This window comes from Lepus europaeus, chromosome 12, assembly GCF_033115175.1.
Source record: "Lepus europaeus isolate LE1 chromosome 12, mLepTim1.pri, whole genome shotgun sequence".
In the NCBI taxonomy this organism is placed as follows: Eukaryota; Metazoa; Chordata; class Mammalia; order Lagomorpha; family Leporidae; genus Lepus; species Lepus europaeus.
In genome coordinates, this window is record NC_084838.1 from 95,428,039 (window position 1) to 95,453,476 (window position 25,438).

General features: G+C 43.9%; 1 protein-coding gene across 1 annotated transcript in view; it reads left to right on the top strand.

Annotated features, from left to right (window-relative positions):
- The first annotated feature begins 16,973 nt into the window (after nucleotides 1–16,973).
- Nucleotides 16,974–25,438, top strand: part of ERCC6L2 (ERCC excision repair 6 like 2) — a 130,021-nt gene continuing 121,556 nt past the window's right edge. The window contains exons 1-2 of the mRNA XM_062208551.1: nucleotides 16,974–17,225; nucleotides 19,789–20,216. Coding sequence (XP_062064535.1) covers nucleotides 17,180–17,225; nucleotides 19,789–20,216 — 474 coding nt within the window. The 5' untranslated portion in view covers nucleotides 16,974–17,179. The remainder of the gene's footprint in view (nucleotides 17,226–19,788; nucleotides 20,217–25,438) is intronic.

Consider the following 25,438-nt stretch of genomic DNA (forward strand, 5'->3'; position numbering starts at 1 on the left):
TTTAAAATTTCATTTTCATAGTATTCAGTGCTGGTGTATCAAAATGCAACTGATGTTGAGTTTGTGGTGTTGCCACATTACTGAACTAGTTTATTAGTGTTAACAAGTTTTTGTATGTGGAGTCTTTAAGGTTTTCTATATATAAAATCACATGTTCTTTGAGCATAGATAATTTTATTTCTTCCTTTACAGTTTGGATGCCTTTTACTTTTCTTACCTAATTGCATTGGCTGTGGATTCCAGTATTATGTTGGATAACAGTGGCAAAAGCGGACAACTTTGGTTTTTTTCTTGATCTTTTTTTTTTTTTTTTTTTTTGACAGGCAGAGTGGACAGTGAGAGAGAGACAGAGAGAAAGGTCTTCCTTTTGCCATTGGTTCACCCTCCAATGGCCTCCGCGGTAGGCGCGCTGCGGCTGGCGCACCGCGCTGATCCGATGGCAGGAGCCAGGTACTTATCCTGGTCTCCCATGGGGTGCAGGGCCCAAGCACTTGGGCCATCCTCCACTGCACTCCCTGGCCACAGCAGAGAGCTGGCCTGGAAGAGGGGCAACCGGGACAGAATCCGGCACCCCAACCGGGACTAGAACCTGGTGTGCCTGCGCCGCAAGGCGGAGGATTAGCCCAGTGAGCCGCGGCGCCGGCCTTGTTTTTTTCTTGATCTTATAGGAATAATTTTCAGTGTTTAAGCTGTGGGTTATTCATACATAGCCTTTATCAAGTTAAAGTAATTTCTATCAAGTCCTATTTTGTTAAGTATTTTTATTGCGAAAGGATGTAGAATGCTTTTTATGCACCTTTGGGTATGATGGTGTGTTTTTCCTCTTTTATTTTTTAATGTGTTGTATTTGCTCTTTGACTTTTGTATGTTAAACCATCCTTGCATTTCAGGAATAAATGTCATTGGGTCATGGTGTAAAATCCTTTCAGTATGTTATTAAATTTGGTTATTTAGTATTTTATTGAGGATATTTAAAAGATTTATTTATTTATGCATGCATGCATTTATTTGAAAGGCTAAATGACAGAGAAAGGGGCAGACAGTGAGAAAGAGATCCTCTATCTGTTGCTTCTCTCCCCAAATGATTTACAACAGCCTGATCTGAGCCAGCAGCCAGAAACTCCATCCTGGTCTCCCACAGGGGTGACAGGGGCCCAAGCACTTGGACCATCATCTTCTGCCTTCCCAGGCACATTAGGAGGAAGCTGGATCAGAAGCAGTCTGGCCCGGCAGCCAGGACTCAAACTGGCACTCCATATGGGATGCTGGCATCCCAAGCAGTGACCCAAACTGCTGAACCCCAACATGGGCCCTGTTGAGGATTTTCATATCAATAATCATAAAGGATATAAATTGGTAGTTTTCTTGTTTTGTAGTGTTTTTTTTTTCTGGCTTTGTATAAGGCTAATGCTGGCCTTACAGAATGAGTTAGGTTGTATTCTCGCCTTTTCAATTCCATGGAACAATTTGAGGACTGCTGTTAATTATTTAAATGTTTGGTATAACTCAACAGTGAAGGCTGTATGCCTAGGCTTTTCTTTGATAGGAGATTTTAATTACTGATTGAACCTTCTTACTGATTATGGGTCTATTCAGATATTCTATTTCTTTATGATTCAGATTTGCTAAGTTATGTGTGTCTAGGAAATCTGCCCATTTCATCTAGGTTACATAATTTATTAGTATATAATTGTTTACATACTATCTTATTGTCCTATTTATTTCTGTAAAGTCATAAGTAATGCCCCCTTACATTTCTTCGCCATTCTTCTTTTTTATCTTAGACAATCTAATGAAGGGTTTGTCAAGTATGTTGACCTTTTAAAGAATCAATTCTTGGTTCATGACATTTTTCTATTATTTTTCTACTCTATTTATCTCCATTCTAGTCTTTGTTGCTTACTGTCTTTTTTCAGCTTTGGGTTCAATTTTCTCTTTTTCATAGTTCTTCAGGGTAAAAAGTAAGAATGTTGATTTGAGGACTTTTTTCTTCTCTATTTTTAACATTTCTTTTTATTTGTTAGAAAGATATATAGAGAGGTATTCCATTTACTGGCTTACTCTCCAAATGTCTGCAACAGCTGGGGCTGGGCAAGGCCAAAGCCAAGAACCTGGAACTCAATCCAGGTCTCCTATGTGGTGACACAGACCTAAGTACTTGAGATGTCACCTGCTGTTTCCCATACTGTGCATTAGCTGAAAGCTTGAATTGAAAGTGGAGCTAGGATTCAAACCCAGGCTCCAATAAGGTAAGCAGAAGTCCCAAGCAAGAGCACTGTGCCAAGTCTCTGCGACTTACAGCTATAAATTTCGCTCTTAAACTTTTATGTTGCATTTCATAAGTTTTGGTCTGTTATCTTTTTATTCATCTCAAGACATTTTCCAGTTTCCCTTTCATTTCCTTGGCCTATTTGTTCTTTAAGAATGTGTTGTTGGGGCTGGCATTGTAATGAACCACATTAAGCCCCTGTCCGCATTACCGGTACAGGGACCCAAGGACTTGGGCCATCTTCTACTGCTTTCCCAGGCTATAGCAGAGAGCTGGATCGGAAGTGAAACACCTGGGACTCGAGCCATATGGGATGCTGGCACTGCAGGCAGCAGCTTTACCCACTACGCTTCAGTGCCAGAACCCATGTCAGTTCTTGTTTGTGTCCCAGCTGCTCCACTTCCAGTCCAGCTCCCTGCTAATGCACCTGGGAAATCAGTGGAGGATGGCCCAAGTGCTTGAACCCCTACACCCAAGTGTGAGACTCAGAAGAAGCTCCTGGCTCCTGACTTCAGCCTGGCTCAGCTCCAGCTGTTGTAGCTATTTGGGGAGTGAATCAGCAGTTGGAAGATTCATTCTCTCTCTCTCTCTCTCTCTCTCTCTCTCTCTCTGTCTCCCCTCCACTCCCCACTCCCACTGTAACTCTGCCTTTCAAATAAATAAAATCAACCTTTTTCTAAAAAGAAAGAATGTGTTGTTTAATTTCCACAGATTTGTGAATTTTTAAGTTTTTCTTTTGCTGTTGATTTCTCATTTCACTTAAGTGTGATTGAAAAAGATGCAATTGCACAATATCAGTCTTTTTATATTTATTAAGGATTACTTTGTGGCATAACATATGAGCTACCCTGGAGAAGTTTCCATGTGCACTTGAGAAAACTATCCTGCTGTTGCTGGGTTCCGTGTTCTGTATGTCTCTTAGGGACATTTGTCTACAGTGTTGCTCAAGTCTTCTTGTTGGGGTTTTCTGTCTAGTTTTTCTATCCATCTTGAGAGTAGGGTATTAATGGTTCCTCCTATTATTGTAGATTAGCTTTTTTCCAGATGGTCTTTGTGTGACAGATTCTCTAAGACCTTGTTTGGCTGATATGCTTTTTACTGTACTCTCAATATGTTTTTTAAAATTTTTATTTATTTGAAATATTGAGAGACAGAGAGTGATTCTCCACCTGCTGGTTCACTTTCCAAATACCTGACAGCAACATGTCTGCACCAGGCCAAGGACAAAAGCCCAGACATCAATCCAGGTCTCCAACAAAGGTGGGAGGAACCCAAGTTTCTAAGCCATATGATATGCAGCCTCCCAGGGTGTACATTAATGGGGAGCTAGAGTCAGAAGCTAAGCCAGGACTTGAACCCAAGCACTTCAATGTGGCATGCAGGTGGCCCTGTGCACGCTCAGATTTAAATGATGACCTGGATGACTGCGAGAGTCTAGCTTCAGAGATTTTTCTTCCCTTTAATACTAAGAAAAATTCTGTGTCTTCTTGCAGAAGTTTTTCATGCAGAAGCTTTGATTGTAAAATTGAATATTTTGCATATTCATTTGTGAGTGACCTACTGTTTCTGAAAACTTTCGTTTTTCTTTATTTTTGTTTTTCTTAAAGTTTACTCTAATGGGTCTAACTATGAAAATTCTATTTTTTATTATTTTTATTTATTTGAAAGGCAGAGTTACAGAGAGAGAAGGAGACAGAAAGAGAAAGAGGTCTTCCTCTGCTGGTTCACTTCCCCAAATGGCCACAATAGCCAGGGCTAGGCCAAGTCAAAGCCAGGAGCCAGGAGCTTCCTTTGGGTCTCCTACATGGGTGCAGGGCCCCAAACACTAGGGCCATCCTCTGCTATTTTTCCAGGCAAATTGACAGGCAGCTGGATCAGAATTGAAACAGCTGGGACTCCAATCAGTACCCATATGGGCTGTCGGAGTTGCAGGCAGTGGCTTAATCTGGTATGCCATAGTGCTGGCCCCTGCCTGGATTATTTCACTATGTAAGAGTCTATGTAATCCTTATGTATTAGCCAACATACTTGGATATGTTATTGAGTTTCAGTCTTTTGAGGGTAGGGACCATGGTGTTTTAGTTCATGGTTATATTTGCTTTTTAAAGATTTATTTTATTTACTTATTTGAAAGTCAGAGTTATAGAGAAAAAGAAGGAGAGCCAGAGAGAGAGATCTTCTACCCACTGGTTCACCCCCCAAAATGGCCACAACAGCCAGGATTGGGTCAGGTCAAATCTAGAAGCCAAGAATTCCATCTGGGCTTCCCATGAGGGTGGCAGGGGTCCAAGCAATTGAGTCATCTTCTGCTGCTTTCCCAGGCACATTTGCAGGGAGCTAGATTGGAAGTGAAGCAACTTGGACTTGAACTGATGTTCATCTGGCTTAACCCTCCTATGCTTCAACACTGGCCCTTCATGGTAGTATTTTCATTGCTAAGCAGGGTTTCCAGTATATGTTAGGTATACTAAATAAACATTTGTTGAATGAATGAATGACTAAACAGGCAGTCAGGAGACTGCCACATTTTCCACAATTCTTTTAAATTTGTTGATAGTCGTTCCTTACGTGGTTCAATAGCTAGGGAATTCTTAGAGCAGACATGTAAGAAAGATATTTAATAGATTTTAACATTAGACTGAGTTAGTTGTATTAGTCTGTGGATTATACAAAATGTAAGAAAATACATAGTTAGGAAAAGAACAGTGACATAATCATTGGCTTTTAATCCCATACCTGGAGCCTAAAAGGTGTCAGTCCCAGCCAGAATGCAGCAGCCCTTTGAATATGTCATTCTGAGTGTCTCACTCCACCTGGTCTAAAGACCTCTTCCCCCTTTTACACTGTGACCAACGTGGAGGCACTACATGTTTTTGAAGGAATAATGTAGATGACAAAATTCATACTGTATTCCATTAGACATGTGATAACGTACCACCATACAAGAAGACTTCAGTTTGTGGGAAAATGGAGTTTGAAAAAAAGTTCATTTTGTTGCAAAAATAAATTGAAATCCACACATATTTTTTCCACAATACACATTTTCATGAGCTTTTTGAAGACCCCATGTTTGACCATTAAAGTGAAAAGTAGTATTCATTTCCCCCCACTTAAGGAATATCCACTTAACACTAGTGAATGCTGAGATGAAAAACAGAACTGGAAGGAATGAATAATTGGGACTTTCTTGTTTTCAAGCATCATTGCTATTGTCCTAGGCTTATTTTGCTTAACGGAATGATTGTTTTCTTTCTTTCTTTCTTTCTTTCTTTTTTTTAATTTGACAGAGTTAGCAGTGTGAGAGAGAGAGAGACAGAGAGAAAGGTCTTCCTTCCGTTGGTTCACTCCCCAAATGGCCGCTATGGTCGGAGCTACGCCGATCGGAAGCCAGGAGCCAGGTGCTTCCTCCTGGTCTCCCATGCGGGTGCAGGGTCCAAGCACTTGGGCCATCCTCCACTGCCCTCCCAGGCCGCAGCTAGACTGGAAGAGGAGCAACCGGGACTAGAACCCGACGCCCATATGGGATGTTGGCCCCGCAGGTGGAGGATTAACCAAGTGAGCCATGGTACCGGCCCTGGAATGGTTGTTTTCTAATGCTATTCATTATGGGGCGGACGCCATGGCGCAGTAGGTTGCTTCTCTTCCAGTCCAGCTCTCTGCTGTTGCCTGGGAGGGCAGTGGAGGATGGCCTAGGTTCTTGGGCCCCTACACCCATGTGGGAGACCTGGAAGAAGCACCTGGCTCCTGGCTTCAGATCGGCACAGCTCCGGCCATTAGCGGCCATTTGGGGAGTGAACCAATGGAAGAAAGACCTTTCTGTCTCTCTCTCTCACTGTCTGTAACTCTACCTGTCAAATAAATAAATAAAAATCTTAAAAAAAAAGATATTCCATTACGTGTGAACTCCCACAACCTCAACCATGGTCTCTGCTTCTCTTAACCATCCTTCTTTAACAAGCTTGAAAATTTACAGGGGGCCACAGACTTAGGAACTGACACAATCTTTCTTGAAGAAAGGTAATAAAAAGGTGATAGAAAGGGACAAGATTATGAGTATGTTTTTATGAATATAAAGCCCAAGAACAAAACACATCCACAAGAGACATTATGGTGATGGCATAGGGAATGAAGAATTACCTTAAGAAAATACATTGCATGGTGAGATTCTTTCAGGTTTTCAGATATTGAGAACCTATTTGTAAAGCTGAGCTATATAAATAATTAACAGTAAGAAAAATAAAGCCCATGTTTTTCTACAGAAATTGAATGAATTATCGAAATCTGAGAAGGTGTTAGCAGTCTTTAAAACACGAATTCTTTGGGTTTTGCATTTCCACTATGCAAAGAGTGGTGTGGGATATGTTAACCAGTCTGTCAAATAATCTGTGCATAAATTGGAGAGAGCCATTCCCCTGAAAGAGTTGCTTTATATTAAAAAAATAGTATCCAGTTTTAAAATACACTCACTCACCTTTCACATACTTTTCATATTTCCCTGTCTTAATTAATTCCTCAGGTTAATTTATTTCCAACCAAGCACTTGTCAATTCTCAGATCAGGCTGTCTTCCTCAAATACAGTGAAGAATTTAGAGCAAGCTCATAAAAATGAAGGAAGCAAAATGTTAACTTTGCATCCAGAATAAACTATCCAAGTTTGCACATCCTGTAATGACCAGAGAATTCCCTTTTACCCATTTTATGGTATCTTCAGTACTGCTCATTTTAGGTACATTTTTGAAAAGCAGCTTTGGAACTATTTCTTATAAAGTATATAGACAAACTTTTAAAATTTGAACTTAAATGTTTTAAACCATGACTCTAAAGCTTCCCTTTGGAACGAGTTTGCCTTACTTGAAAAAGTTTAAGCAATGAAAATGCAAAGAGCATCACCAAAGATGAGGTGATGTGGCCTAAAATAACTCAGGGAAAGTTATACTTGGCTGAAATTCATAGAATTTTAGACTAGAAATGGACCCTAGAGTTTGTGTAAGCTGAAGACGATTAGAAGAACCTGTGTGTATTACTCCACTTCCTGTTACTGCACCTAAACACTTAAGACAAGCTGCTTGCACAGGAAGCAGGCTTATTTTGGTTCATAAGTTTGGGGGCTCACAGTCCAAGGTAGGGTGGCATCTGATGGGGGTGATGGGCAGGTGCTGGAAGGATCACATGACTGAGGGAACAGAAGGAGAGGCGAGGCCAAACTGGGCTCTCCTAGCCAAGGATGCTCTCAGGGTACACACCAATGACCTGAGGTCCTCCCACTAGACCCACTTCCCAGACACCATAATTCAGTCAAGCCTCCCTCCTACTCTATCAATCACATGAATCCATTAACTATTTATGTAATACTTCAGGGATTAGGCCTTGAACACATGGGCCTTTGGGGGACACACAATCTAATATCCTAACTGTAACACTATGGCTAGGATAGAAAAAACTTTACCCAACAACTTTTAATGTAATCCAAATATCTAATGTTTCTATCTTATTTACCAAAAGCTGGTAAAATAATGAAAAATCACGTTTTTGGCATTACCTTGATATTATTCAAATGTAATTAACATTAACTAGAATCATTTTTGGAGAAAAAGATTCTGTTAATAATATATAATGTATTTTTGAGAACTTACATAATTCCTTGGAAAAATATATCTTCATCAGTATTTCTCTAGTTGGACAACAGTCTTTCTATGAATTTATATCAGCTGATTTTCTATGCTGCAATACTTTTGGACATATATGAAGGAAGGGAGATAAGAATTGAGTAATACTGTTTGTCAATATTTTATCTGAGATCTTATTCAATTTTCAATTTAGCATCCTTTTTTTTAAAGATTTATTTATTTATTTGGAAGCAAAATTACAGAGAGGCAGAGGCAGAGAGAGAGAGAGAGAGATCTTCCATCTGCTAGTTCACTCCCCAAATGGTCACAATGGCCAGAGCTGGGCCGATCCGAAGCCAGGAGCTTCTCCCAGGTCTCTCGTGGGGGTGCAGTGGCCCAAGGACTTGGGCCATCTTCTACTGCTTTCCCAGGCCATAGCAGAGAGCTGGATTGGATGTGGAGCAGCAGGGTCTCAAACCCTCATTGGCCCTACTCTCTATGCCACAGTGCCAGCCCCTCAATTTAGTTGGGCCAGGCTGAAGCCAGGAGCCTGGAACTCTACCTGGGTCTCCTACATGAGTAGCAGAGGTCCAAGTGCTTGGGTCATCTTCTACTGCTTTCCCTGCTGCACCAGCAGGGAGCTGTATTGGAAGTGGAGCAGCCAGGACTCCAACTGGCACCCATGTGGGCTACTGGTGCTGTAGGCAGCAGCCTAACCTACTGCCCCACAACACCATCCCCTCTTCCAGCATTGTTTATTGAACAGCTGCTCCATTAATTTTTGATGCCTTATCAAAATTACCTTGATCTTCTTGGTACGTTGCCCTTTCATGTACATTTTATAATCCCTTTGTCAAATTCAGGGGAAAACCAGGCCAGCAAAGTGGCAAGGAATTGCACTATAGATTAATTTGGGGGAATACTGATATTTTTATTGAGTTTTCAGACCATGAACATGGTATGTCTACCTTTTTGTAGGTATCCAATATAGCTTTGCAATTATCTCTAGAAACAACCTGCACACATTTTTAGATAATTATAAGCCATTCTTAAATGTTTTTGGTTGACATTGTAAAAGCATATTCTTAAAATTATATAGTTTGTGTTACTAGTGTATAAGAATATAGTTAATTATTATAAATTGCACTTGAATCGATGAACCTAGTGGAATTATCATTTAATATTTGCCTGTGAGAGGCCATTTCACCTAGGAGTTAAGGCATCAGTGAAGATGCCTGTGTCACATACTGCAGTGCCTAAGCTCAACTCCTGGCTTCAGTCTTGATTCCAGCTTCCTAATAACGCAGACCTTGGGAAGCAGTGATGATGACTCAGGCGATTGGGTTCTGGCCACTCAGTGCTGGATTGAATTCCTGGCTCCTGGCTGCAGTCCAAGGTGGGGGTTGCTTTGGGTACTTAGGGAGTAAACCAACAGATGGTTGCTCTTTCTCCTTCTATCTGTCTCTCAAATAAATAAATACAAATTTAAAAATATATATCTGCATATTCTGTTTTTGAATGACCACATTACTTGTGAATGGGCAGTTTTAATTCTTCCTTTCCAGTAGCCATAATTTATATATAACATTATTTTATTATTAAAATGATTAGGACTAATGTTAGAAGTTGTGATAACAGACATTGTGTTCATGGTTTTAAAAGGAGTATGTTTATCATTTTACCACTAAGTATAATGCTTGCTGCATTTTTGAAACATACCCTTCATTAAGTTAAGAAATTTCCTTTTATTGTGATCTTGCTAATATTTGATTGAATTTTAAAAAAATGATTTTTCTTTCCATTGAGATGATCTCATGTGTTTTCTCCTTTACTGATAATGTGTTAAACTGGCTATTAAATTTTTCAATTTTAATTTTAACTTTTGTATTCCTGAGATAACCCTCCTCTTGATCATGATGCACTTTTACTACTATTCAAAGGTAAATTCATCTGAGTAGTTTTTGTTTAGGATTTTTGCATAATCATAAGCAAAAATAAATTTATTTATTTGAAAGGCAGAAAGAAAGAGAGAAAGAGGGAGAGACAGAGACACACAGAGAGAGAATCAATGTTCCATTCACTGGTCCATTTCCCAAGTGACCACATGAGCCAGGCCTTGGAGCCAAGGATTCCATCTGAGTCTCCCACATGGTGGCAAGGATCCAAGTGCCTGAGCCATCATTTGCTGCCTTCCCAGGTGCATTAGCAGAAACTTAATCAGAAGCAGAGTAGCCAAGACTCCAACTGGCATTCTGATATGGGGTACTGGCATCACAGGCAGAGGCTTCATGCTCTGCAACACAATGCCAGTCCCTCCCATGTTGTTCTGATCTTTGAATTCTCTTCAGTACTTTTCATTCCGAATGTTTGAGTCCTGTCTCTTTTTCTTTTGGTGCATTTCATCATCAGTTTGCCCACTTAATTAATATTTTCAAAGAATTAAGCCTTGGCTTTTTTGATCATCTCTGTTATATTTAATATATCTCTCTCATTTATTTTTTCTTTTTCCTTTTATTCTTTTTTTAAATAGCTTCCTTTTTAAAATGTTGCTTCTTTTTTAAAGTTATGTTGGAAGTATAAATCATTAATTTCCGTATTGCTTTCTTATTTTAAAAGATTTATTTTATTTGGAAGGCAGAGTTATGGAGAGAACAGGAGAGAGAGAGAGGTTCACCATTTGCTGGTTCCCTCCCCAAATGGCCACAATGGCCAGGGCTAGGCCAGGTAGAAGACAGACACCAAGAACTCCATCTGGGTCTGCCACAGGGGTAGCAGGGGCCCAAGCAGTTGGATCATTCTCTGCTGCTTTCCCAGGCCATTAGCAGGGACATGAATTGGAAGTAGAGCAGCCAGGAAATGTTCTAGAGCTTATATGGGATACCGGTACTGTAGGCAGTGGCTTAACCCACTGAGGCACAGCACTGGCTTCAGCCAGCTTGCTAGTTTAATATAAGCAATTCTCACCTGCTAAATACCAATTTTCCACAATCCTTGATGCATAGCATTTCTATTATTCTTTTCTAATGCCTGTTGAAACAGCAGGATTCATGTGATGAAATACGAATGTAAGTTCATTTACTTAAACAATATTCATTCAACTCCACCTTGAGAGTTAGCTTTTTTCCACACACCTGAGACAAAACTAGGAAAAGTCCCATGATACTTGTGGTCTCTCTCAAAACAAACGAACAAACAAACAACCTGTGGCTACTTCTAGCCATTAAGAACACACAAACAAAAAGGCTCAGTCTGATAGTTAATAAGCTCATTGTGGTTTAAAATTAAGACTTCAGCACTTATTCAAACGTGGAGTCTTGCCTGTTCAGTTGTGTGCAGTGGAAATGGGTGGTGGCTTCTTTTTAGATCCCAAGCCTCAACTTTCTCTCCCTCTCCCCCTGCTTCTGGCTTCTGCAGGGCTGATTGGAAGAAGGGGAGATACAGGAGTAGGAAAGGTCTCACTGAACCAGCTGTTGCTTGGACATCTTTCTTTCTGGAGTACTGGTCTGTGTTCTTCAGAGTCATCGCCTCGTCCTTAGGCATCCAGTTGTGCACATACCCCCCCAGAGGTCATCTTGAAACCTCCTCTGGCTTCCACTTACCCACATTTGCTCCAAAGGAAACACACATCCTTTTGTCACAAGAAACTCTGAGAATAAGGTGGCCCCAAGTGTGTGAACAGTTAGCAAGCAACAGTACCTGTTGAGTCCAATAAACCAGAGTATCTTGTCCATTCCAGGAAATGCACAGCAAACTTCTCCAGCGGTCCCTCTGCAGCCCTCTTTGCTTGTCTTGAGCTGAGGGATGTGGAGCTGCAAAGGCTGCCTCAGAAACATCTTGTCAGCCCCCAATTTCCCATTCTTAATCCTTCTCATGTAGATGAAGGATTTGGGTAATTAAGTCTAGATTGAGGTTTCCTTTGGAAATCCTGCCTGGAAGACTGTCTCACATGAAAATATCACTGTAGGGCCTCAGCTGAAACAGTCTAAAATATTCCATTTTGTAACTCTGCTTTACATACTTATTTTCTACTTTCCACCATGATTTCTTCCTCTGGTTCACAGGTTATTCACAGGTGTGTTTTTACATTTCCAAATATATCATTTGGAAAAACATTTTGAAATACTGACTTCTAACATAATTCATGGGGTCAGAGGACATCCTAAGCTGTGTAAGGCAGATGACTGGAAAGCTGTTGAGACTTGCCTTAGGACATAGTTCATGGTCAGTTTTTGTGAAGGTTTCCTGTGTCCTTGTAAAGATTTTTTTTTTACTTATTTGACAGGTAGAGTTAGACAGTGAGAGAGAGACACAGAGAGAAAGGTCTTTCTTCCATTGGTTCACCCCCTAAATGGCCACAATGGCCGGCCGGTGCTGCGCCGATCCAAAGCCAGGAGCCAGGTGCTTCCTCCTGGTCTCCCATGTGGGTGCAGGCGCCCAAGCACTTGGGCCATCCTCCACTGCCCTCCCAGGCCACAGCAGAGCTGGACTGGAAGAGGAGCAACCAGGACTAGAACCCGGTGCCTATATGGGATGCCGGCACCACAGGTGGAGGATTAGCCAAGTGAGCCACGGCGCTGGCCCCTCCCCTTGAAATTCCTACAATAGTCATCTCTTTGACACTTACCATGTGGTAATAAGTTGAGAACTTTTTTTTATTTGTTTAAAAAAAAAAAGCCTTGGGGCCTGCACTGTGACATACAGGGTTAAGCTGTGGCCTGCAGTGCCAACATCCTATCTGGGCACTGGTTTGAGTCCGGGCTGCTTCACTTCTGATCCAGCTCCCTGCTAATGTGCCTGGAAAAGCAGCAGAAGATGGCCCAAGGGTTTAATATAAAAATAAAGAAAAAAACAACAAAAGAAAAAAGTGCAGAAAGAAAATAACAGCCAGCCTAGAATTTTATACCCAGTTACATTTTAAAGAGGGAGAAATTGAAATATTTTCAGTCAAAACCAAGGCATGATACCAGTGGACTCTCAGTACAGGAACCTTTTTAAAGATTTTTTTTTAAGACTTACTTTATTTATTTGAAAGGCAGAGTTACAGACAGAGAAGGGGAGACAGAGAGAGAGAGATCAATCTTCATCTGCTGGTTTACTCCCCAATTGGCCATAATAGCCAGGGCTGGGCCAGGCCAAAGCCAGGAGCCAGGGGCTTCATGTGGGTTTCCCATGAGGGTGCAGGGACTCAAGTACTTGGGCCATCTTCTGCTGCTTACCTAGGCACATTAGCAGGGAGTTGTATAGGAAGTGGAAAAGCCAAGACTCAAACTGGCTACCACATTGGATGCTGGCATTACAGGCTGCGGCTTAACACACTACGCCACTATGCCAGCACCTTAAAGATTTTTAAATTCACAAGATCCAAAAGATAGTTGTTTAGCTTAACAAAACTGATAAGCAACCACTTTATAAAACCGTGATAATAACAACTTAATTTGGATGTAAAAAATTTATAATATTTATAATTAGGATGACAGTTAAAATATTTAGTTGTTGTAGATAATTCTATTGGAAAACAGAAGGGAAGAGATATTGATAACTTTGTAAAGTGTTCACATTGAATGTCAGTGGAATGTTAAAGGAACATAGTAGAAAAAGGGAAAATTAAGTCATTCCAATACAAGACCAGAAGTGGAAATAAAGCAAAGTCATTGGTTAATAAAAGCACAAAGTAGTAAAAATCCGTATGCTTCAGTAAGAACAATAAATGTATTAGATTGAATGTACCTGGTAGACAGCTAAACCTAACTGAAGAACTAAACCTAAATGAATGTCACAAGACATACCCCTAAAAATTAAAGGGAAGGTTGAAAATAAAGTAGGAAGATAGAATGAGAAATTGCTCCCCAGGGTCTGCACCAGCAGGATGCTGGAATCAGGGGTATAGCCAAGACACAAACCCGGGCACACCGATACAGGATGTGCTATCCAGACCGCTGTGCCGAACACTGAATGTAAAATTTTAGATTTGGGTTATTTATTGGCAAACACAGACATCTATTTTATCTTGTTTCTCTTGTTCTCTTAATCCTTTCATTTCATTTGCTGAAACAATGGATCAATCATAAGGGAGAAATATTACAATTTATAATCATCTAACTAAAACCTGAAGACTCAATTTCTAGTGTTGCCTTTTAGGTTTTCATATCTGGTTGGTTTTTTTTTTGTTTGTTTTGTTGTTGTTGTTGTTTGTTTTTTGTTTTTTTGAGTCTTGTTGGACTAACTAGCAATTTCTGGAGGCCCGTGAACCACATATAGTTATACATTTGACTTCTATAGTGTGTCTATAAGGAGAGACTATGTTTTTGTAAAATATTAGTGGGCTTAATCATCTTTCTCAAGAACTTCTTTGATACTTAGTATTTTGAAATGCCAGTGCTATCGTCATACATTTTCTCTTTTTGTAGTTTTAATTGGCTTAATTTTGCCAGGTTCTCCAGTGCCAGTGATTTTATATGTGACTCAGTTATCCAACATCATTTGTGCTGACTTTGGAATTCCTAAATAGAAAACTTTCTTGACATTGCAGTGATTGGCATCATGGTGTTAGATGTTCACATCATCAGCACCTAGACAAGGATGTCAAAGTGATGGGGAAGAACAAACTACCATTCAACAGGGGAAGGAATGTTTGAAGATGCCTGATTTTGTGAGTCACCTAGTTCACTAAGACATGTTTCCATATCATGATTATTTCTGCTTCACTGTACATCATACACATGGAGATGAGGTTAAATTATCACAAGGGTATTCCTTCAACCACATGATCTCTTTCACATAAATTAAAATCTACTTCTGAATTTGTCTTACTAGTTCTATTTAGAGGTCAGCTCCATAAGGATCTACATTTAAAATCAGCAGACCTTGGAAAAATAAGACAATATTGTATAACTAGTCATTGCAGTGGGAGAAAAAAAAAAATCAAACTTCTCTTGTTGTAGAAACAAAAGTAAGCTTAATGGAAATCTCCATGTACCATTTCTGATTTTGGAGAGAATGTTAAAAGAGTTTTAATAAAACATATTTCATCAGCTCCAAGAAACATTTTTCTAGATTTTAATTTCCAATATCAGAATGCATGTTAGAAGCAACAACTGTACAATTAGCTGTTTTTTCTCCTGCTGTACTTATGTCTTATAATCCATGGTGTTTTAAGTTATCCAGTCTAAAAATCTACAATAAGTAATAATTCACTATCAACCAGGAGTCAAAATATTAGACTGGAGCAATAGCTGTGCACTCATGCTTTCAAATGGATGTATTCTACTTGTAAAAGTAGAATACGCAGGCGCCGCGGCTCACTAGGCCGGCACCCCAGGGTTCTAGTCCTGGTGGCTCCTCTTCCAGTCCAGCTCTCTGCTGTGGAGGATGGCCCAAGTGCTTGGGCTCCCGCACCCCTAAGGGAGACCAGGAGGAAGCACCTGGCTCCTGGCTTTGGATTGGTTGGAGGGTGAACCAACGGAAAAGGAAGACCTTTCTTTCTGTCTCTCTCTCACTGTCCACTCTGTCAAAAAAAAAAAAAAAAAGCTACACACTTATTCCTTACTATGACCAGGCACTGCAAGCTAAGAGCCTGGAACTCCATCCAGGTTTCGGGCATTGGTGGCAGGGGCCGGGAGGATGTTGAGTTGTTACCTGCTGGTAAGCAAGTGAGCGATATTCTAGATGCAGTATTTTTATGAAACTCAGGTTCTGCCAGAGTTGAGGTGTTTGCACACACCCAGACATAGTCTACCTAAATACCGCCCAGTAATAGGATAATGACCTCTCCCAGAGATGTTCACATCCTAAGTCCTAGACCCCGTGAGCCCAGGTTACCTTACCCGGCTAAGGGATTTCGCCGACGTGATTAGGAGTGCACACTTGGAAATGGGAACACTCTCCTGGATCATTCAGGGGAGCCCTCAAAACCAAGGTCTCTTCCCCCAGCTGCCACCGGAGGCAGCCCGGACCACGAAACGATCAGAAAGACGCAGGAGGGACCCTCCACCAGGTCGGGAAGACGCAGGAGGGGACCCTGGTCCACCAGGTCGGGAGGACGCAGGAGGGACCCTGGTCCACCAGGTCGGGGGGACGCAGGAGGGGACCCTGGTCCACCAGGTCGGGGGGACGCAGGAGGGGACCCTGGTCCACCAGGTCGGGGGGACGCAGGAGGGGACCCTGGTCCACCAGGTCGGGGGGACGCAGGAGGGGACCCTGGTCCACCAGGTCGGGGGGACGCAGGAGGGGACCCTGGTCCACCAGGTCGGGGGGACGCAGGAGGGGACCCTGGTCCACCAGGTCGGGGGGACGCAGGAGGGGACCCTGGTCCACCAGGTCGGGGGGACGCAGGAGGGGACCCTGGTCCACCAGGTCGGGGGGACGCAGGAGGGGACCCTGGTCCACCAGGTCGGGGGGACGCAGGAGGGGACCCTGGTCCACCAGGTCGGGAGGACGCAGGAGGGGACCCTCCACCAGGGCAGGCAGGCGGAAGCGGCCAAGGCCACGCCAGCGGCGCCCGGAGGCGCCTCCAGAAAGGAACGCGGCTGTGCGGACACAGAGCCTCCGGCCTGAGACCCCTGTCAGTCAGAGAACGCCTGAGCGCTGCGTTAGGCCACCAGGCTTGTGCGACCAGGGGACGAAACTGCGTGCAGGAGCCGCAGCGTCTGGGAGAGCGGGAGGCGGGCAGCACGCTGCCCCGACGAGGCTTAGCGTCCTCCCGGGATGTCTCACACAGAAACGCCCTTTCCACTTTTCACAGCGTGTGCGCAAAGTGTTGGCAGCTGTTTCCGGGCCTGCACGTCGACGTACGAGCCCCGATGCTCCCCTCGGGACATCCAGGAGGGAGTCCCTCGCCTCCTAAACTCCCCTCGCGCGGGCACCCAGGACGCGATGGCCGGCCCTCCGAAGTCACCGCGGCTGCGCGGCGCGCCACCGGACACCTCGCGATACTCCCAACTATCGCGAGCCTGTAGAGGAAAGGAAAGCAGAAAGGCTTGCCCCGCCCACGTTTAAAAAAAATTCTGTTCTCGCGAGACCCTCATGACAGTTCGGAAGCCGGTTCTCGCGGGATGTTTTGAGGCAGGGTTGGAAGCTGGAGAGGGGATTTAGAGGGAGATTTCGGGTCGCGGCGGCGGGGCCGGAGGCGGTCAGGTGGACACAGCCTGGCCGCAGGCCTGCGCGCCGCCGCTCTCTTCTGGGGCCCGCTCAGGCTCTGCCGCCGCGCGCCATCCCGGTGGCGATGTCCCGAGGGCGGCAGCGGGGGCTGTTGGCCTGCCGGGTGCTGAGTGCCGCGGGAGGTGCCGGGCCGGTCCCCTTGGCCGGATGGAGCCCTGTGTCGCGGAGCCCCGCGCTGAAGCCTCCCGCCCAGGTATGAGCCGCGAGCTCGCCCTGAGAGCCCGGAGGCCTGTGCGTTGTGCGCAGGCGCGGCGGTTCCGGGGTGGTGCCCGCGCCTGCGCAGAGCGCGGCGGCAGTGGTGCCCCGCCCCTCTCCCGGGGTGGGATCGGGTGCGAGTCTGTGTGGACCTCGTGGGCCCTGGAGCCCCTGCCCCGGGCCGCATCGTCGCCCCGCCGTCGCTGGGTTCCTGTGATTAAACAAGATAGGGTGTAGGTGGAGCACCGATGTGATGCCCGGTCGCTGTGGCCCACCTCCGGCCCGACACTTGCTTTGTAAATAAAGTTTTATTGGAACATCGTCCTGCTCGTTGGCTTACATTTTTGTCTGTGGTGGTTTTCCTAGGAAAGACAACAGACTGTATAGCCTCCAAATCTAAAGTAACAGATAGCTAATATCTGACTGTGTTGAAGAAGTGTGCCTGCCCTTGGCTGAGAGAAACAGTGGTGGGGAGGAAAGTGACATTTCTTTTAAATGTTGCGTGGTGAGAGTAAGGGCCGACTTGGGTTTTCTGCCTTGAAAAACTGGCAGTGGATGAAATGATACTGGTTGATTTGATGCAGGAAGAGGAATTAATCATCTTTCTTTGCAATGGTTTTCTTTCTATCCATCGTGTGATAAAGTATGTGATAGTTTGTGGTTACATCATAGGTGTTGAAGGATAAACTAAAGAGTGAAATCTGTAGAAATGACACAGCGTTTGCCAGGGATGCCCGCACACGGTGTGAAGCAGACATAACGTGTTAAGAATTGCAGCAGGGGCTGCGTTAGGTTCTAAGCCTCAGCCGGTACTGTTCTGAAAACAGGAACGGTGTGTTGTTTGACCTGTGTAGCAGATTGTGTTTTTACATTACCTGTCTTTTAGAATACCGTCACAGTTCTCAAACAGCTTGAGTCCAGAGATTTGAGTGGGAGCATGGATTTTCCTGGTGTGCTGAGGATTGTGTGGTACAGCAACCTCAGTGGGAGTAACGGCTTTACTCCTGAGAGCACCCTAAGGAGGCAGTCTTATGTAAGACAATAGAAATATGTCATTATAGTCACAAATCTAATATGGGGGCCAGCATTGTGGCAGAGTGGGTTAAAGCCCTGGCCTGCAGCACTGGCATCCCATATGGGTGCTGGTTCAAGTCCTAACTACTCCACTTCCCATCCAGCTCTCTGCTCATGCACCTGGGAAAGCAGTGGATAATGACCCAAGTGCTTGGGCCTCTGCACCGCGTGGGAGACCTGGAAGAAGCTGCTGGCTCCTGGCTTCAGATAGCCGTTGTGGCCATTTGGGGGTGAACCAGCGGATGAAAGACTCATTCTCTCTCTCTCTTCCCCCCCCCCCCACAACTCAGTTTTTCAAATAAATAAAATCTTTAAAAAAAAAAAAAAAAGCTAATATGATGTCATCAGGAAGGCCCTAGAAAGCTACCAATGGTCTCATCTGATCTTAAGAAATGGTAGAAAACAGAATTCGTTCACAGAGTTAAATCTTCTGAATAAAAAATAAAACAGATGTAGAAGGTTTGACTGTCCAAAGGATATTAGGATTGTAGCAAAAATTCATTTTTTTTTTTTTTGACAGGCAGAGTTAGACAATGAGAGAGACAAAGAAAAAGGTCTTCCTTCCTTTGGTCCACTCCCCAAATGGCCACTATGGCCGGCGCTGCGCCGATCCGAAGCCAGGAACCAGGTGCTTCTTCCTGGTCTCCCATGTGGGTGCAAGGCCCAAGGACTTGGGCCATCCTCCACTGCCTTCCCGGGCCACAGCAGAGAGCTGGACTGGAAGAGGAGCAACTAGGACAGAACCCGGGTGCTGGTGCCGCAGGTGGAGGATTAGTCTAGTGAGCCACGGCGCTGGCCTATAATTCATTTCTTAAAACCTCAACTGTTTGTGTTGTGGGAGGGGAAAATCTGTCAAGACTGACATCATCAGGAGCTGATTGGAGTTGCCCTCGGTTAGTGGTAAAGCAGTGGTATTGCCAGTGTAAAGAAGCAGCTGTCTCCAGAGGAAAGAGACAACACAACTGTAAAAAGTAGACAGGCAAACCACAAACACATTGCTGTCCAGAGGACTTTAGCTTACTCATTGACAAGTCCTATTAACCACTACTCTGCATGTCCTGTGTCATACATGTAACATACACAAGTCAGCAAGAATACTCGTATTTACATAGGTGGTTCTTAACCCTGGCTGTGCATCAGAATCACAGGTTGCATTCAACAGTAGCAGCTGTTTATTTTGTTTAAAACAATAAAACCAGATGCCCATGACATAAATCCACCGAATCAAATCATCCGAGATAGTGTCCAGGCATGTATGAAACAGAGTAAGAACCATGGAAATAAACTAAGTACCCTTTAGTCTTTATTATCGGATGGCATCTGATAATAGAGGTTAGGAAAGTATCTACAATGGTATCATTTGTCTCCTTTCAGTTATTTGGAAAAGGTATTAACGTGAGGTACGTTTTTTCCCTCAGCAGTGTATAAATGCAGTGTCATTTTATAAGCTACATTTGGAAACTTTGTTTTCTTCTTTGTTATTGTAGACAGGTGGCATCCAGGAGAAAGATGTCTTGCACCTTCTCCAGATAATGAAACACTTTGTGAAGCAAGCATAAAATCAATCACAGTGGATGAAAATGGGAGATCATTTGCTGTTGTGTTATACTCAGATCTTCAAGAAAGGAAAATACCTCTTAAAAGACTTCAAGAAGTAAAATCTGTTAAAGATTGCCCCAGGAATTTTATATTTGATGATGAAGATTTGGAAAAGCCGTATTTCCCAGGTCGAAAATTTCCATCATCATCTGCTATTGCTTTTAAATTATCTGAAGAAGGAGACTCCATCCCTTACACTATTAATAGGTACTTGAGAGACTACCAAAGAGAAGGAACGCAGTTTCTCTATGGACACTACAGACAAGGAAGAGGGTGTATTCTCGGTGACGACATGGGACTTGGAAAAACAGTACAGGTACTTAAATACTTTTTAATTAAAATTCAGTAAATCCATTAAAATGCATACATGAATAGATACCATATGCAATTCTCTGTACCGCCAACTGTTATGATATCGTGTGTGTGTGGAGTGTGTACATGTGTATTTGTGTTTGTATCGCCAACTAGACTGATATCCTACCACATCTTTGATATCTTTCTACTTTTTTGGTGTCGGCACTTATTGCTGTAAACTTCCCTCTTAGGGCTGCTTTTGTATGCTTTGGTATGTTGTGTTTTCATTTTCATTTGTTTCAGGTAATTTTTAAATTCCCTTTAAAATTTTTTAATAAAGTTCTTTTAAAAAAATTTTTTGAAAGTCTGAAAGTCTGAGAGTCTCTCCCTTCTGGTTCACTCCCCAGATGGCCACAGGGGCCAGTACGGTCCAGACCAAAAGCCAGTCGGCCACATGGGTGGCAGGGCCCAAACACCTGAGCTCTCTGCTGCTGCTTTCCCAGACCATTAACAGTGAACTGGATCAGAAGTGGGGCAGTCAGGACACTAACGTGTGCCCATACGGAAGGCTAGCATCACAGGTGGTGGCTTTATCTGCCAGGCCACACTGGCCCCTGGTTTTTTGTTGTTGTTCTTGCTTTTAATTTAAGAGACAGTCAAGGGGACAGAGAAAGAGAGAAAAAAGAGGTATGCATAGAAGAGTTCCCATCCACTGGCTCACTCCTCAGATTCTCTCATTAGCTAGGGTGGGGCCAGGTGGAAGCTGTTCACCTGGATTACAATCCAGGCCTCCCATGTGGGTGGAAGGAATCCAGTTCCATGAGCCATCACTGTTGCCTCCCAGGAGTTGCACTGACAGGAAGCTGGAGTCAGGAGCTGGACCTGGAACTCAGGTGCAGGTACTCCTGGAGCAGGCCATACATCTCTTAGCTGCTAAGCTAAGCTAAACTCCTCCTTCATTTCCTTTTTTTTTTTTTTTATTTCTTCAGCAAACCATTGTTCATTCAGGAGCATGTTTAGCCATGTATTTGTTGATTTTATTCCATTGTGGTTAGAAAAGATACATGATATGATTTTGATTTTTTTGAATTTGTTGAGATTTGTTTTGTGGTCTAATATATGGTCTAGCTTACAGAATGTTCACATGGTAATGAAAAAATGTGTATCTCCAGCTGTGAATGAAATGTTCTGCAAATGTCTGTTAGATTGATTTGGTCTATAGGGTAGTTTATTTATTTTATTATTTATTATTTTTTTTTTTTTGACAGACAGAGTTAGACAGTGAGAAAAAGAGAAACAGAGAGAAAGGTCTTCCTTCCTTTGGTTCACCCCCCAAAATGGCCGCCACGGCTGGCGCGTTGTCACCACGCCGATCTGAAGCCAGGAGCCAGGTGCTTCTCCTGGTCTCCCATGGGGAGCAGGGCACAAGGACTTGGGCCATCCTCCACTGCACTCCGGGCCACAGCAGACAGCTGGACTGAAAGAGGGGCAACCGGGACAGAATCCGGCACCCCGACTGGGACCAGAACCTGGGGTGCCAGCGCCGCAGGCGGAGGATTAGCCTAGTGAGCTGTGGCGCCGGCCCTATAGGGCAGTTTAACTCTGATGTTTCTTTGTTGACTTTTCTGACTGGATAATCTGTCATTGATGAGCCTGGAGTGCTGAAGTCCCTCACTGGTTGTGTTGGAGCCTGTCTCTTCCTTTAGAGTTAATGTGTGTTTTATCAAACTGGGTACTCTGACATTAGGTGCATATACATTTATAATAGTCACATCTTCTTGTTGAATTGGTCCCTTGATCATTATATAGTGACCTTCTATATCTCTTTATAGTTTTTGTTTTTTCTTAAAGTCTGCTTTGTCTGATGTAATTATAACTGCTTCTGCTCACTTTTGGTTTCTGTTTACATGAACTATCTTTTTCCATCCTTTCACTTTCAGCCTCTGTGAAGTGAGTTTCTTCTAGGCTGCATGTCATTGGGTCTCCATTTTTTTAAATTCATTCAGCCCATCTGTAGCTTAATTGGGGAATTTGGACCACTTACATTCAAATTTATTATTACAAGTAATGACTTAATTCTATCATTTAAATTTTTATTCTATTTATTTAATATCCATTGTTCTTCTAATGGGGTTTGTTTTACACATTTTCTTGATAGTAGTTGGGAATCTCAGAATCTTTTTAAGGCTGGTCTGCTGGTGATAAATTCCTTCAACTTTTTTTTTTTTTTTTAAGATTTTTATTTCTCTATTTGAGAGGTAGAGTTACAGACAGAGAGAGGGAGAGTCAGAGAGAAAGGTCTTCCATCTGCAAGTTCAGTCCCCAAATGGCCCCAACGGCCAGAGCTGGGCCAATCTGAAGCCAGGAGCCAGGAGCAGGTACAGGGGCCCAAGGACTTGGGTAGTCTTCCACTGCTTTCCCAGGCCACAGCAGAGAGCTGGATGGGAAGTGGAGCAGCCGGGACTCAAACCGGTGCCCACATGGGATGCCGGTGCCACAGGTACATTAGCCTTCTGTGTCACAGTGCCAGCGTCTGAATTCCTACAGATTTTGTCTGTCCTGAAAAGGCTTTATTTCTCCTTCGTTTATGAAAGGTAGCTTTGATGGGTAAGGTGTTCTTGGTTGGTAGTTTTTTTTTTTCTTTTGAAAGTTGGAATGTAACATTCTGTTCATGGTCTGTTAGGTTTCTGTTGAAAATCTGTTATCCTGATGGAGATTTCCTTACAAGACTTGGTGCCTTTCTCTTGCAGATTTTAGAATTCTCTGGCACATGTTATGGTGAGGACCCAGAAAATCATGTCTATTTGGGGTCCTGTGTCTCCTGTACTTGTGTGTCCATACCTTTCTCCAGATTGGGGAAGTTCTCAGCTATTATTTTATTGAAAGGGTTTTCTGCCTTCACTACTGTCCTCTGTCAGAGATTCCCAGAATTTCAATATTAGTTCATTTAATGGTGTCTCAAAGATGTCAGAGGCTGTCTTCCTTCTTGTTTGTTTGTTTGTTTGTTTCTGACTGGGATATTTCTAAAGATCCATTTTCAATTTAAGTATCTTTCTTCTGCTTCATTGGTCTGCTACTGAGGCTTTCAAATGTATTTTTTGTTTGATTTATTGAGTTCGTTCTTTCTAAGATTTCTGTTTGGTTCCTTTTCAAGGTCTCTATATCTTTCCTGAGTTTCTCATTCACATTATGCATTGATTTCCTTCTTTTGTTTCACTGTCTTATATTCTCTTATACCTTTTTGAGTATCTTTATAATACTTCTTTTGATTTTTTAAAAGTTTATTATTTGAGATAGAGATAGAAAGAGAGCAAGAGTGAGAGCGAGAGAGCCAACCTATTGACTGGCTCACTCCTCAGATTCCTGCAATAGCCAGAGAGCTGAAGCCAGGAGCTAAGAACTCCATGCAGGTCATCGTTATGGATAGCGAAGACCTAACTCTTGAGCCGTCGTTGCTGCTTTCCAGGTACTGCAGTAGCAGGAAGCGGAAATCAGGAGCCAGAGCCAGTGTTGAATACAGGTATTCCAGTGTGGGACAGAGGCATCCCAAATGCCTGCCCATCTTCTGAGTTCTTTATCAGGCAGTGTGTTAGCTTCTTCTCATTGGAATCTGGTGTTCAAGCATTGTGTCCCTTTTGTGATGTCGTATTGCATTGCTGCCTCGTACCTCTGTGTCCCCATGTCAGTAGTTGTGCATCTGACATAGTTCAGTTGGCAGCACATCAGTTGTCTCTACCACTTTTACTTTTAAAGATTATTCATTCAAAAGAGTTACAGAGAAGGAAAGGCAGAGAGAGAGAGAGAGAGAGAGAGAGAGATCATTCTTCCATCTGCTGGTTCACTCCGTAAATGGCCTCAATGGTAAGGGCTGGCTAAAGCCAGGAGCCAGGAGCTTCTTCCAGGTCTCCCAAGTGAGTGCAGGGCCCCAAGCACTTGGGCCATCTTCTACTGCTTTCCCAGGCACATTAGCATGGAGTTGGATTGGAAGAGGAGAAGCCAGGACACACACTGGTGCCCATGTGGGATGCTGGTGCTGCAGGCAGTAGCTTTACTCGATGAACCACAGTACAGCCCCCGTCTCTGTCATTTTAAAGGGTGGTTCTCATAAACTGAAGGCTTTTTCCTGAAGATGTCTCTTCAGATGTTAGTTTGGTAAGCCACTTTGGCTTCAGCTCCCGTTGAATGCTGAAATGTGGACTCTGTCTCCATTGTCATGGAAGACAACCGTGGCAGAGGCATGGGGGCGGGGCAGGGAGCTCCTGTCAGTCTCAGCATGGGTACGCGGGTCCTGGTGGTGGTGGCGGCTGGGGTTGTGGCAGTGCCAGGAAAGTCCGTTGTGTCTGTGTAATTGCCCACTAGACCAGTGCATGTCCAGGCAGGAAGCCTCCGTGGGGCCTACCCAAGTTCAGGGTAGTGTGTGCCACCCTTGGGGAAGGAGGGAGTACAATAGAATGACCCCAGAGCCAGCAAGTCACCACCCGCAGCGCTGGCATCCCATATGGGTGCTGGTTCTAGTCCTGGCTGTTCTATTTCCAATCTAGCTCCCTGCCAATGGCCTGGGAAAGCAGTGGAGGATGGCCCAAGCCCTTGGGCCCCTGCACCTGTGTGGGAGACCCGGAAGAAGCTCCTGGCTCCTGCCTTCTGTCTGGCCTAGCTCTGGCCATTGTAGCCATTTGGGGAGTGAACCAGCAGATGAAAGATCTCTTCTCTCTCTCTCTCTCTGTGTGTGTGTGTGTGTAACTCTGCCTTCCAAATAAATCTTTAAAAAAAAAAAAAATAGAGCATGACCACACATCTTCAGAGGCAGGCACCCGGCATCTAAGGTCCCGAGAGCAGGACCAGTCCTGGAGTCACTGTTGCTGCTGGCTAGTTGGGTTTTGAGGGCTGCAGTTGTTTCCGCTGGTGTGACGGAAGGTGTGGAAGGTCACAAGGGTGTGCCACGCAGTGTCTCACGGGGCAGTGCGGGTTCTGACCGTGACTCCTTTCACCCTGCCGCAGCCTGTGCTCTCAAGGCCGCAGCGCTAGCGGCCATACTCCAGGGACCTGTCCTTGCTGGGCTCTCAGCTGCCAGATGGGGGCTGCTGGGGCTCACCTGTTTGCTCTTTGCCCTGCAGGGGAGCTCCCCTGACTGCTGGGCCAGGGTCACCTCCAGCTTCCGCAGGTTCCCCATGTGCCTCCCTTTGCACAGCCATCCCAGATCTGCTTTGCTGCATCCCTTTGGTAGGGAATTTGGTTTTTCTCTGT